At 37.7% G+C, this 12,768-nt stretch overlaps 1 protein-coding gene across 4 annotated transcripts in view; it reads left to right on the top strand.

Annotated features, from left to right (window-relative positions):
- kcnab1a (potassium voltage-gated channel subfamily A regulatory beta subunit 1a) overlaps positions 1 to 12,768 on the top strand; it is a 113,342-nt gene that overhangs the window by 67,012 nt on the left and 33,562 nt on the right. For all 4 annotated transcript variants that reach the window (XM_015014317.1, XM_015014318.1, XM_015014319.1 and 1 more), the window contains exon 2: positions 8,777 to 8,820. In XM_015014317.1, coding sequence (XP_014869803.1) covers positions 8,777 to 8,820 — 44 coding nt within the window. The remainder of the gene's footprint in view (positions 1 to 8,776; positions 8,821 to 12,768) is intronic.

The following is a 12,768-nucleotide window of genomic DNA, read 5'->3' as shown; positions in this document are numbered from 1 at the left end:
TCTAGATTTTTTATGCTGCTAATATTCAGAAAAAGTCATGTTTAGCAACATTATTTTTACTATTGTTTACATGTGTACAAAACTCAAAACAAACCAGGGTTGATCGGCGTTGCCAGTTTGTTTTTCATAGTAACTACTTCACATCTACTTTCTGTGGATCTGAACAGAATTCAGATTCTGAACCTCTTTAAACTGATCTTGGTTTTATTTCCCGAGCTGATTGCCACGTTCATAAAAACATGGTTTTATTCACCCTTAAAATGTGAAATTCACCTTTTCTACTGTATAAGCATAATGAATGGATGTGATACAGTGACTCTGAGAACTTAAACGATCTGCTTTGCATGTGTCTTAGAGGCAGCTGAGGAACTTTGTAGAATGATGTAAATAGAAGAGAGCAAAGAGGGAAAAATGATTAGAGTGCAGCTGAGGAAATACAGTTATGCATCCCGGTTAGTTTAAATTGCCTTCATTTCGTTTTACTGGGCTCACACAGCTTAGGAAAGCAGTCAGGCTCTGCAGCCGAGTGCAAATATTAGATCCTATAGCTTGATGCGGTGATTTAGGTCTGAAATGTGAGGATGTTTTGCCCACGCAGCCTTCCTGAGTCACTGCACACACAATTAGGGGTGTTCCCAATGTGCCAGCAACATGCAACCACAAATGCCGATCACTGCTTATTATTTGCGCATGCGTGACTCCATTAGGACCTTATTAAAAATCCTCTGTTTATAATTCCTGTCTTAACCTCTGTTACACCATCAGCATGTTTGCAAATACTCTGTGAGCTGGGAGCAATTAGCATTTTGAGTACGCGTCCTAATGCAGATTTGCCTCTGGATGGAAGTCGAGAGGTGCTGTATGTGTGTTTGTCATAATAAGGGGACCACCAGGACCACAGCCACGTTACAGCGGAGCTAAAAAGATGGAGGTGGCAACAGGATGATCCATTACAGCTGTTATCGCTATGGTTTACCACGAGGGATTAATTACAGCACTCCGCTTGTTCGTAGTATTTTCTCTAAACCGATGCTTGTGTCCATGTTGGCCTTCGAACAAATAATCTCAGTTTTTAGTCAGATGGACTAGAGCTTAAATGTTTAACATGTTTCTATTTCTACTGTTCTTAAGCATAATAAAGGTCAAGGGGATTATTTTAAATACTTTTTATGGTTTGTCTCAAAAATTACTTAGAGCTGTGAAAAAGTTTTCACCGTCTTAGAGATATTTCTTATTTCTTATTACACTTAAATACTTTTGATCATTCCAAAAAAAATGATGCCAGCAAAGATAACCTGACATAATGCAGCTCTTTAAATAAAAACTACACCGTTGCATAACCCAAATGGGCACAACCTGAACAGGTCGTCTGTCCATCGTTAAGGTTTTTTTTTATTATTTTTACCAGAAAATGTGTTTATCTCATCATTTAATGGGGGACTAATTACATTTCCACATAGGACCAAGTTTGTATGGATAGAATTTTTCTACTTAGCAGATTTTTTATCTAATATTTTGAGGATTTGAAATATTTAAGTATGCTTAAAAAAAAATCAATGAAAGAAGAACTCTGTAAAGTAGCAAATATGTTGTGCAGCTTGACTTTACTTCTGCATGTAGCATTCATAATTCCCCTTCCTGCAAAGACGGAATATTATAAAAAAAAAGGCATTGCATATTTGCACATCCCAAAACAAAATCCCAGACACGCATGTCAACATGTACATAGAGTCTCCACAGACTTTCCATTGCTGCTCTTGTCACAGTTTATGTTTCAGCGGCAACTGTGAAGGACAAAAGACGTATCGCGCTGTCCTGTCAGTCCCATTATCCTGGTCGGCTTGCTGGGTGACAGCTTTTATATTTCTAGAACATTGCTCTGACTGGATGTAGGCGTCACTTTCCACTCAATAAATGTTAAGACTTTGATAGGTATGAAATAGAAAACTGTTGCTGAAATTGCCCTTTAGTTCACAGACATCTCAGCTTACATATGAAGACAAGTATTACCACATGCATGCCCGACATGCAGGGAAACGCATAAAATCTTGCAATTTTTGTCCTTAAGGTAGCTGCATATCTGAAAGCTTTGTCTCCTGTGTGTCAGTTTGAAGAATAGATCTCGAAATCATTTTCTTTAAAGGAAATAATTTTCTGAACAAAATTTGTTCGAAATAAAAAAAACAGTATTAGAAATGTGTCCCAGGTATATTAATGTTGCATCTAATTCAGTCATAACTGTTCCATAAATGGTGTGTTTTGTTCTTTAATCTCATGTTTCAGCTACAATTTTCACATTTTTTTCATGAGTAGTGTCAGTCTCTGTTTCAGGCCTTTTATATTATTCAATACTCATTTTAATACAAAAGAGAGGAAAAAACAGACAATTATATTCACACACTCTCTCTGACACATTAATTTTACAAAGTGCATGTGCTCACACCAAGTACAGAGGTCACAGAAAATTATTAACAGAGCATTTTAGATTATATATATATTTCTTATCTCTTTCTGGTGAGTTTTAGAGATGTGCAAAATTAGGAAAATCTGTATGATCACCAAGTGTGCAGCATACTGGGAGACACATCCAGGAAAATAATGCTATGACACTCTTTGCGACATTAGAAGAGTGAATCGTATTTTTTGACAGATTAACACTGATGTCCATAATCTTGCATATTTTAGAAATGACTAATCATTGAAATTTGTTAAGTGCTGCTTGAACAAAGCATTTCCAACATCAAGCACATAAATGATTAGCAAACATAATTTACCACAGTGGGACAAAGTGGAATAAAGGAAAACAAAATGGGATTCCTTTGTGTCTAATTTGTCAGGTTAGTACTGGAATATAAGTGAACTGAAATATAAAATGAACATATGTCTAATTTTTAAAAAAATATATTATGTGTATCTTTTGGTTTTATGTTTTCCTCTATTTTTACACGTGGTTAAATATACAGAAATAGCATGCCGGCTTTGAAAGATATGTTTGTTTCCTGTTTTATTACCTGCACACTGGATCTCACAGCTGTAATAAATCGCTGGATTACACAAAATATTTTATTGCTTTCCCTGCTTTATACCAGTCATCGCTGTCCCATTTATGTTCACTGAATCAATTAAAAAGCCCTGGATAATTAGTCCACAAAGAATGATAATTATCCATACATGGATTTCTTTTCTTCATAATTGAAGCAATGTGCATTGTAATTTGTCGCTCATAAGAATGACCAATTCTGCTGCATTTTAAGGTGTCTTAAAAGTGAAAACTGATCCATGAAATACATTGGAATGTGCATAGTAAATTTTAAAATGTACATTTTCACTACTAAATCCTCTACGGTCTGTGTCTCTAATGGTTGTAAACTTCTGCTTTTGTTATTTTCTTAGTCTTGTTATTTCCCCCATTCCAGTTTATTTTTAGTTGGTTCAGTTCTTGAGTTTTGGATTTGTCTTGCACTTAGTATATTTTCCCAATCTCCCCTTTTTTACTTGTTCAGTCTTGTTCTGTTCAGTTTAAAGGATTCCTAATGGCTGTCATTCAGCTTCTTGACACTTTTCCATAAAGGCCATGTTTGTGTAATGTGTGAAACAATTGTTCCACCTGGGCTGTGGTTCTCTGATGAACGTCAGTTACCAAAATCCTCTTGGCTGCTTTTCTGGTTAATGTTCTCCTTTTCATTTTTGATAATAAGGGCATAGGAGTTTATTTAGGGGTATTTAGGTACTTAGATTAAAACGCAGGCACACATTTCAATTACACATTCCAGTTATGCACAGATTTATATTAGTCAATCTCTTAAAATGCTCACAAAATGCAATAAAGTTTCCTGATTGTGACAATTTTTTTGAAAAATGTGATAAAGTAGGGGATACTTTTTTTTAAATACTTTGAGGACGCAAGACAAAATGAAATATTCAAGTCGAGACACTGACAAGCTCTGAAAACACTAAGTGACTGCTCACATGGATAAATGCCGAATCCAACAAACATTTTAATCTCACGACAAGATTAATTATAAACTAAAATGCTGCCTGTCGCCTCGTCCCTTAACATTGAAGCCAGTTGCCACATTTGGAGCCTTCCCTCTGTGCTTCTGGGTCGGCTTCCATCATCTGTCTACCAAAATCTAATCTGGTTAAAATGCAAACTGAAGGCATTGCCTTTGTTTACTTCTTCTTCTTTTTTTTTTTTACCACTGTCAAGGGGGAACTAATGGGCGAATCAGTTTCAGATCTCTGGTGACGACTGCAGAGATGCAGGAAAGAGCGAGAGAGAGGGAGCGAGCGCTGGGACACATGATTTGGCAGATAAAAAGAGAAGATGATATTGCCACAGTGCTGGGGGTATTAGAGGAAGTCATTACTGTCCATCATCATGAAGACATGTTTAAGAGGAGATGAATGGCCTCATTGTTGGTCCTTTTGGAAAGGAAGCTATTGGGGTCTCGCGTTTCCGCTCATATTTGATGTATGAGGATGGTTGTATCAGTGAGTGAGCTTAGTGGTGATGGACTAGTTAAATATGTCCGGCTTTAAGCGTTTTTGAATATTTGAGTCTTTCTTTTAAAGGTTTTAAAACTGGGGGAGTTTTGTTTGTATCTTATCCTCCAATTGGTAGCATTTAATCCTGTTCTTTAATCTATCTTCTCCATTTATGCAGCTAGTCTCGCCTTTCTCTCCTGGTTTATCTGCTCTTCTGAGAGGTGAATGAGAGATTTCATAGTTCAGCAGAATAACCAAGCTGATGAGAGAATAATTATTTGTTCATTTGCTGCATTGGGCCTTGAGTTTGACTTTGCCTTAACATTTTTTGTTTACTGTGAAATAATCAACATTGATGTTGGTGTATTTCTTGTGAAGTTGATGGGAAAACACCGATCAATAACTTACAAAGACTTAAGTAAATCACACTGTCAGTTTGTAAATTGTTAAAAATGACTCACTGAAGTAAGTTTTAAGTTGTTAGAGGAGTCACAATATGTCGCGGCCTTCTCGTTTCCAAAAAACAATATTCCAACAAAGGCCGTGGGTGTTAACAGGTGGTTTTTGATTTGAACGCACTTCCGACTTAATTTGTTTGAAAAGCTATATTCTTTATTTCTTGTAAAAAAAATAGTGACAAAATAATTACCAAAAATGTCCTACAAATTAGTCAAAAAATGAAAGTAAACTTAATATGACGTTTCAAGTACAAACAAGTGAAAAGTGAAAAGTGAAAGTGGTCAAAAAATCATTTACAAAAAACCTCCCATCCACACACCAAACAATCGCTCCACTCAGCCCCGCTGTGTTTTAATTACTCAAATTAATTACCACCATAATCTAATCAATTCAAATATACAAATTAACTACAGATTTTGGATCTAAACTTAACTTAAATAAATTCTAAACTCCTCAAAATAGAAAACTAAATTAGTAGATATTACAAGTTGCAAACATTACATAAATGGCCACCACACAATATAACTTTTGAATGTGTGTGTGGCAGAGCTTTGTCACAAGTTATGAACTTAGCATTAGCTAAGGTTTACAAGTTGAACTAAAGCTAATGTAAAAAGCTCTCAGAATGGCTAGTGGCACAATAATTGGCACTCCCAAAAGAAGTTGCTTAAATCATCTGGTGCAAATTGTCACAATCATTGTCACAGTGCTGTTTTTGCCTTTGTTTCCTGACATATTTGCTAATATGACATTATATAAGTAAGTTGCTCAAGTCAAACATCAGATTAACAAGTCATTGACAACATAGACGGAACTGAAATGCATCATTGTCTGGGTGAGAACAGAGGATGGTTTGACACGATCAGTGACTCAAAACTTCCAGTGACTATCACACTGTTTGGAAGTGAAGCGCATGTGTAAACAGAAAAGTCCTCACACATTAGACTGGAGCGCTCAGACAATGACCCAAGGTCTTCGAACCCCAGAAAGAGCAGAATATGGAGCAGTTCCACTGGTGAACAGGGACTTCAAATGTCTGGAAACTCGAGTTTTCAGGCGGCGTTTGACTGACGGATGAGCTAACATAAACATGTCACTTTGATACCAATCACCTTTGGGTTTCTCCCCTCAACGTCCCCTCTTCTGTCCTCCTACATACAACATGCAGCTGAAAATAAGTTTGCTCTCCTTCAGTATTTTGGCACTTGTAAGCTGTTAAGCCTCAGCAAAAAAAACTAATACTATGTTCACATTTTGTTGCAAAATCCATGAAGATAATTTGAATGAAATAGGAGTTTCATTCTGGTATCGAGGTCGACACCAGGTTTTCTGCTCCAGTTCTGACGACAATCCTTACCTTGTCAGGTTTTAGGACTTCCAGCTTGTTTTATACAAGTTAATCTCACCGTAGCTGTGTAAAAAAAAAAAAAATGCAGCAGTGAATAAAAGCAGCTGAAAGTTCATGATCTTACTTTGAAGATTTCTATCCTTTTTCCCCTCAAATATTTTCTTTTCTTTTAAACAGCTTGATTTATTCAGAAGGGGGAAAAAAATCATATCTCCACAGAAACAGTTTATATTAATACTTGTTTAGGGGTATAAATTGCTCTTGCAGTGTTTTTGTCAAGTGCGGATGTTTTTTTTTTTTTTTTCTTTAAAGTTGACCTTTATAGAATAGGAGCTGCACCAGGATTGCAGCTGGACAATTTAGTCTTAAATTTGTAATTTGACTTTGGAGCAAAAACATTTGAGAATCCTTGCAGCTGTGGATAAAGTACTGTTCAATCAGCAAACTGGATGATTGCATATGCTGGTTAAGTGAAACCAAATCATATGCATAACTGCAGTTTTAGACGCTTCCAACTAGTGCTTTAGCTGCACCTTTAAATAAACTCAAAGATGAAATACTTTAACTCTGGCAGCACTCTGTACTGGTTTATGTTGAGCTCTAACTAGTCAACATGTGTTTTCTTTTACAGACCAAATGTAAATTCAGGATTTTTTTTTTTTTTATGAACAGTTATACTGTGTATTTCTTCACAGTTTATACAACGTCCTAAAAATAAACGTCCTAAAATAATATGTGAATAAAGTTGTTCTTCTCCCATGAGTATTGCCTACAGGTTGATGAATTAGATCAGGGGTTTCAGCTTTGCACCTGTTTGAATCATGTAGGTCTGCATTACAGGTGTGCATGTGTTCTATCATTAGAAATGTTTTCTAGATGAGGAGCGAGGCTCAGTCCTAACAAAGCAACATGTATAGCACAGTGCACATTTCAATGGCTGATGGGAGTTTCTGTGGGAAAGTCGATGCATTTATATCTAGCATATTAATCATTACCCTACCTCAGTAAATAACTTTTTTTTTTTTTTTTGCAATGTGTATTTTTATTATCTGGATTGTTGTGCTATTATTGTTCAGCTGCAGTTTCCATCCCCAATCCCCCAAATGGATGGCTGGTTGGAAGAATGCTTTGGTAAAACCAAGGGGAGTGTTGGGTGGTGTAACTGATAAGATTTAAAGTTGGGTTCAGACCGAGGTCATGTTTTTTTAGTATTGTGTTACTCTGTCCTCCATTAATGGAAGTTGAAGCACTCCTCTCACAGGGATTCGTGTCTGAATGTGTGTGTGTGTGTGTGTTTGCATGCTATCTGCCCGATGGACAGAGTTTTGGAGCAAGCTGATGTGACGGGACAATAAATGCTCCGGAGGCTTGATTGCAGATGACTTGGATAGCTTGCAGAGTGCGGGAACAGATGAGAAGAACAAAGTCTGGTGGAAAAAAAACTCGTCAGAGAGTGGTGTTGTACCATGAACATTTCCCAGAGGACTGAGCTGGCTACAAAAGAGGAAAACTAAACCCACTTACCATTTTGAAGAGTAAATGTGTTCTAAAATAACACAAAATGTCACTCTAATTAAAAAAAAAAAAACACTCAGAAACTGCTACAGCATATTTCTCTTAGCTTGGAAAGCTTAAAAAAAAACACATATTATGCTCTCATCTATAGCTGTAATATTACAAATTAATGCACCAGCACCATACAAAGAACAATGTGGAGATGGCACTGTCGTGTTACTGACCAGTTTCTAGATGGTACATGCCTGAAAGTGTCTGAGTCTCAGTTTGCAGGGTCAAGAAAGTGACAGTGAACTTCTTGTCAAAACGAATTAAAACCCAAATAGCCGTTTCATGGTTGTCATGATAGTCAGAATAAATGACATGTCCTTCTGGTTTGTCCTATGCATCAGCCTCTATTGCGTCAGTTTTGTGATTTGAAATGTGGTTAAGGAAATAAATAAATCGTACCTACGGTGAAACACTGAGTCAGTCGAGAGCGAATCAAGATGCAATTTGATTATTATTTTATTAATAAATTAAGCAAAGAATATGAGCAATGACTCCCCTGGCTAGTCCAGGGAAGTGAAGAAAAGATGAAAGTACATCATTTTTAATATCCACCAGCCCTCTTACAAAGAGGGGAGGAAAAGGGAGAATCTCACCAGTTTCTGTTCTCTTCACAACTCTGGTATTTACACCTGCAGACTGTGACGATTCAAACCCAGTTCAGAAATCCCTTTTATTACGTGCTTCCAGCGAGCTGCCTCCAGCATGACGGGTGCTTCGTAGATAAAATTGATTGATTGCTTGACTGATCTGAAATAAAACAATTACTGGATGTCATAACAAATGTCTTCAAGAATTTGTTTTGACAAATCCATACATTCATTTGCATTCATTCTACAAGAACAAACACAGATACGACCAATTTGACTTTTGTAGATACGCTGATCTTGATTCATTGTTTTTTTTCTGTTCACACAGGAACCTTGGGAAGTCTGGGCTCAGAGTGTCGTGCTTGGGACTAGGTGAGTCCGCTGTGCATACGTTTTTACACACCCTGCATCCATGTCTTGTTACTCGCTGATCAGTCACTTTCATAGCAGCTATGCAACAACATAAATTCAAGGTGATCGACTTCTTATGCTTTGAATCCAGTTTGTTTGGTCCAAATCTGCACGAGAGCATTGGAGGCTCTGCAGGTTGACGTTAACGTCGGTGACGCATTTGCCTCGTTACAGTTTCTGTTGAAAATTTTCCCCAGCTCAGCGTCAGTATTTAGCATTACTGTGGGAAGAAGACAACGAACACACACACAAATAGTCCCCTGAGTAGCATTCCTATTTCTGCTACCAGGAAGAGATTTCAAAAACAACAGCTGAGGGAAATGTGGCTACAGGAAAACAAAAAACAAAACAAAGAACAAATATCTTCGTTCTTTTACTGAGACATTTCTCTGGTATGATGCCGAAACTGAGATGGGGAAATAAAATGCAGCTGGCGTCACAGAACATTTATCTAGTGATTTTATGAGCAGTGAAAGAGAAAAGATCGTTTTAAGTCCGAGTTCTGTGTTCAGTCCATTGTGACCATGAAACATTTATTAAACTCACTGGACCTACACCTAGCGGCCGAATCTTTGTGGCTGTCATGCAACTGATAACTGTTTGTTTCAATAATGGAAAACCTTTTTCTCTAAATACTCCCTCATCCCTGTCTAAAATGTTGTTGTCAGTAATGATTAGTAAGGGAATCCAAACAGCTGCTGCAAAATATGCTGACAACAATGCACTTATCATCAAGCTGCCATCTGTTTTCTCAGAAGCTCATGATGATTCCTCGAATCCTCAGATTTATAAGTTTAACATAGATTACTGTAAGTCTTTAAACTATGAAAGCAAACAGCACATTAGTTTGTCTTGTGCTTGCTGTGGAAAAAAAAAAAAACAGTGGAGATTTTGTTTTATTCAGGATTGAACAAAAACAATAAGCTAAATAAGTTTTGCCAAATGTGTTCCGATATTATCTGAGCCAAACTCAAAATAGTGAGCTGTTAAAAACTCAATCCTTTATCGTGAGCCACCCCAGTTCAAAAAGTGAAAAAATGTGGAAAAAATGCATCACAACAATGTGGACATGGAAGTCGCGGTAAGCAGTCTGCTCAGTTTGTGGCTTTTTTGTCTGACTCAAAAAAGTGTGATGAAACACTCAAGACGTACAGGAAATGGCGGGAAGCAAACGGTGACTCTTCCTTCTACCCTATCAGGGACCGACGATCTTCCAACGTTGCGTCTTCAACCCACCTCAGCATAGTTGGAACCCCATCGAAGTAATTGCTCTAACAAAGCGCCTGGTGCCACGTAGCCGTTGCTATTGGAAAACCCTCATGGCTGAGTAGTGTCGAGCCGAGCCGCATCGAACAGGTGCTGCTGGGAAAGGGCAATTAGGTCGCCTCCAAAGAGGCTCTCTGTTCGGCATGTTTTTTTTTTTTTTTGAGAGTATAATGTTGAGCACCCCGGGCGGTTTGTGGTAGTCTGAGAGGTCTGGTTGGTGCTGCTCAGTGTAGAAAAGGTCAACCTGATGCCTGCAGGCTGCCACATGCTGTGGCCTGGCCAGACATGATGCTGGCAGGGGAGATGAAGCTACAGGGCAAAGAGTATGATGCTAAACAGTGTTTGATTGTGTCTAACGAAGGAGACATGCCGAGATGGACGAGGACTATTTGTCTACTATGTGTGTCGTGAGTGCAGAGTTTCTCACGATCAAGATGTTGTTTCTTTGCCGCCAAGGCCAAAGCGTTTTTTGTTGCTGGTTTTGCCACTGAATTTGTTCCTGGATATTTCGATATCGTTTTGTTTTGTCGCTGAGAGAGAGGCATCTTACTGAAAAGTAATGTTAAAGTGCAGTGTGTGACCTGACTGGACTGACTTACTCTGACGTAGAAAATTCACATTGAAAGTATAATATATTTATTGTCCAAATGTCAGCATTATGATGAATGGTATTATTCCTGCACCACATGCTCTCTTTGAACCAATTAGACATCCTGGTAGAAGTATCATCACCGCAGGTTTTGTAGTGTCAAACCTAAATGCATAAACCACTTGATAATTATCTGAGTCGTTTTTTTTGCTCATTGTTTGCCTTTTTTTTTGTTTGTTTTAGCTTTAAAGCGCATTTTTATGCTCTCTTTCCTTTCTGTTGAAATTCTTACTGTTAAAATATAGTGCTGTACTAAAGCATTCACATCTCTTGAGGTTGTTCACATTTCAGTGTTTGGCAGGTTTCAGCCACAACCTCCAATGTAAATTATTTGTCAGTTTTTAGGTAAATGGCCTGGTACGTCTGCAGTCATGCCATCCTCATTTCATATTTAGTTTAATTAATACCCTGGGAGACGTTCAAAATATTGTTTCATGACCTAACTCTGGTTTAAACTGTTCCACCAGTTTACAATTGGCAAAAAGGTCGAGTACAAAGACAAAACACACTTAAGAAATCTTCTACTTTGTTTAGACGCTCTTCTTTTTTGCGACCCGTCACATAAAATCCCAATAAGTTGCACTTAAGTTTTGGTTTGTAAACATGACGAAATGTGAAAACGTTTCAGGGATATGAATAGTCTTGCAACATATTATATAACAGGAGTAATCACAGCATTGACACTGAGAATATGTCGCCGAAACATTTCACTTAATGGAAAAATTCACTCTTAGGCACTCTCGTCAAGTAATGAGCCACACATTCAGCGGTGCTAAGTCATGACTCAGCAATCTGTTTCTTATTCTCACTGGTTGTGTGAATGACAACGAGAGGATGTAACTGTCGACTGGGTTGCACATGTCTTTTTTTTTAGGAACTAGACCACAGCTGCAGGATGATGCTTTGAACGATACACTCAGCAGCTTCATTTACATAAGACCTCTTTCGCCCAGAAAATCTCCTTTCATTGCTGCTCAGAATTCCCTGCAGCTACTTTCCTCTATTGCTACTTTCAGCAGCACGGCTGAATGCAGCCATTAATCCAAATATTCTGATTCGTTGCAACACAGTTAGATCAGTAACAGGAGAAATCGGCATTAATATCGGGTGGTTGGGGATGGTTGGTAAAACCTGCGTGCAGAAAGGGCTCAGAGTAAAAAAATATTCTTAAAGATGACAAGAAAATCATAGCAACACTTCTGTAAATCAAACAAGACAAAAGAAGCTGAAAGAGAAACTGCAACAGATGAGATAAATCAATAAGATATCTTTATACATTTCAATGCATCCATCCGTTTGGTAATATAGAGCCGTGTATTATCAGTGTGCTCATAAATTTTTTAAGGCTGCAGCCTCATCACACTGCAAGTACCTTCCAACTAAACCTGACTCCAATCAAAACGATCTCACCAGAGAGCAACCCCTAAACCAACAAAATCTGTCCCTGCAGCAAGAAAAAGAAGGAAAAAAGTCCTGTTATAATTCACAAACAGCTGCAGACGCATTTATGAAAAATAGAAACCAACGTTAGGCTTCACAGATTTGGTGTGATTGACTGGCAGTGAGCATTACAGAGTGTTTTGGATCCCTTGTGCTTGAATCCTTCTTACTGAACGTGCCAGGAAAATAAAGAAACTTATTGGCAAGTATGAAGAGTTTTGAAGGTAGAAGATCACCTTCACATAGAAGACGTTCCTTGTTTTCCACAATCCAACTATATTCTAACTGCAGAGGGAAATTCATTCAGTATGAATGAGCCAAACCTCGTATGAGTTTAACAAGAAACGTTGCCACAATGCTCCTTAACGGCCTTAAAAATGTAAAACTTTTATGATTCATCCAAGATAATGCAAGATCCTAAATGTTGTTTTTTTTTCCAACTGTAGAAGGTGAACAAAAATCTCCAATATTTATAGAGATTTTGCTTTGTTAAATTCATTACTCTATGCAATGGGCTACACATTCTAGACATTGCATTTGCAGTGAACAATAAT

Source organism: Poecilia latipinna, unplaced genomic scaffold (assembly GCF_001443285.1).
Source record: "Poecilia latipinna isolate Pla-1442-1.1 unplaced genomic scaffold, P_latipinna-1.0 Scaffold1805, whole genome shotgun sequence".
Lineage (NCBI taxonomy): Eukaryota > Metazoa > Chordata > Actinopteri > Cyprinodontiformes > Poeciliidae > Poecilia > Poecilia latipinna.
This window is presented reverse-complemented; position numbering and strand designations above follow the sequence as displayed.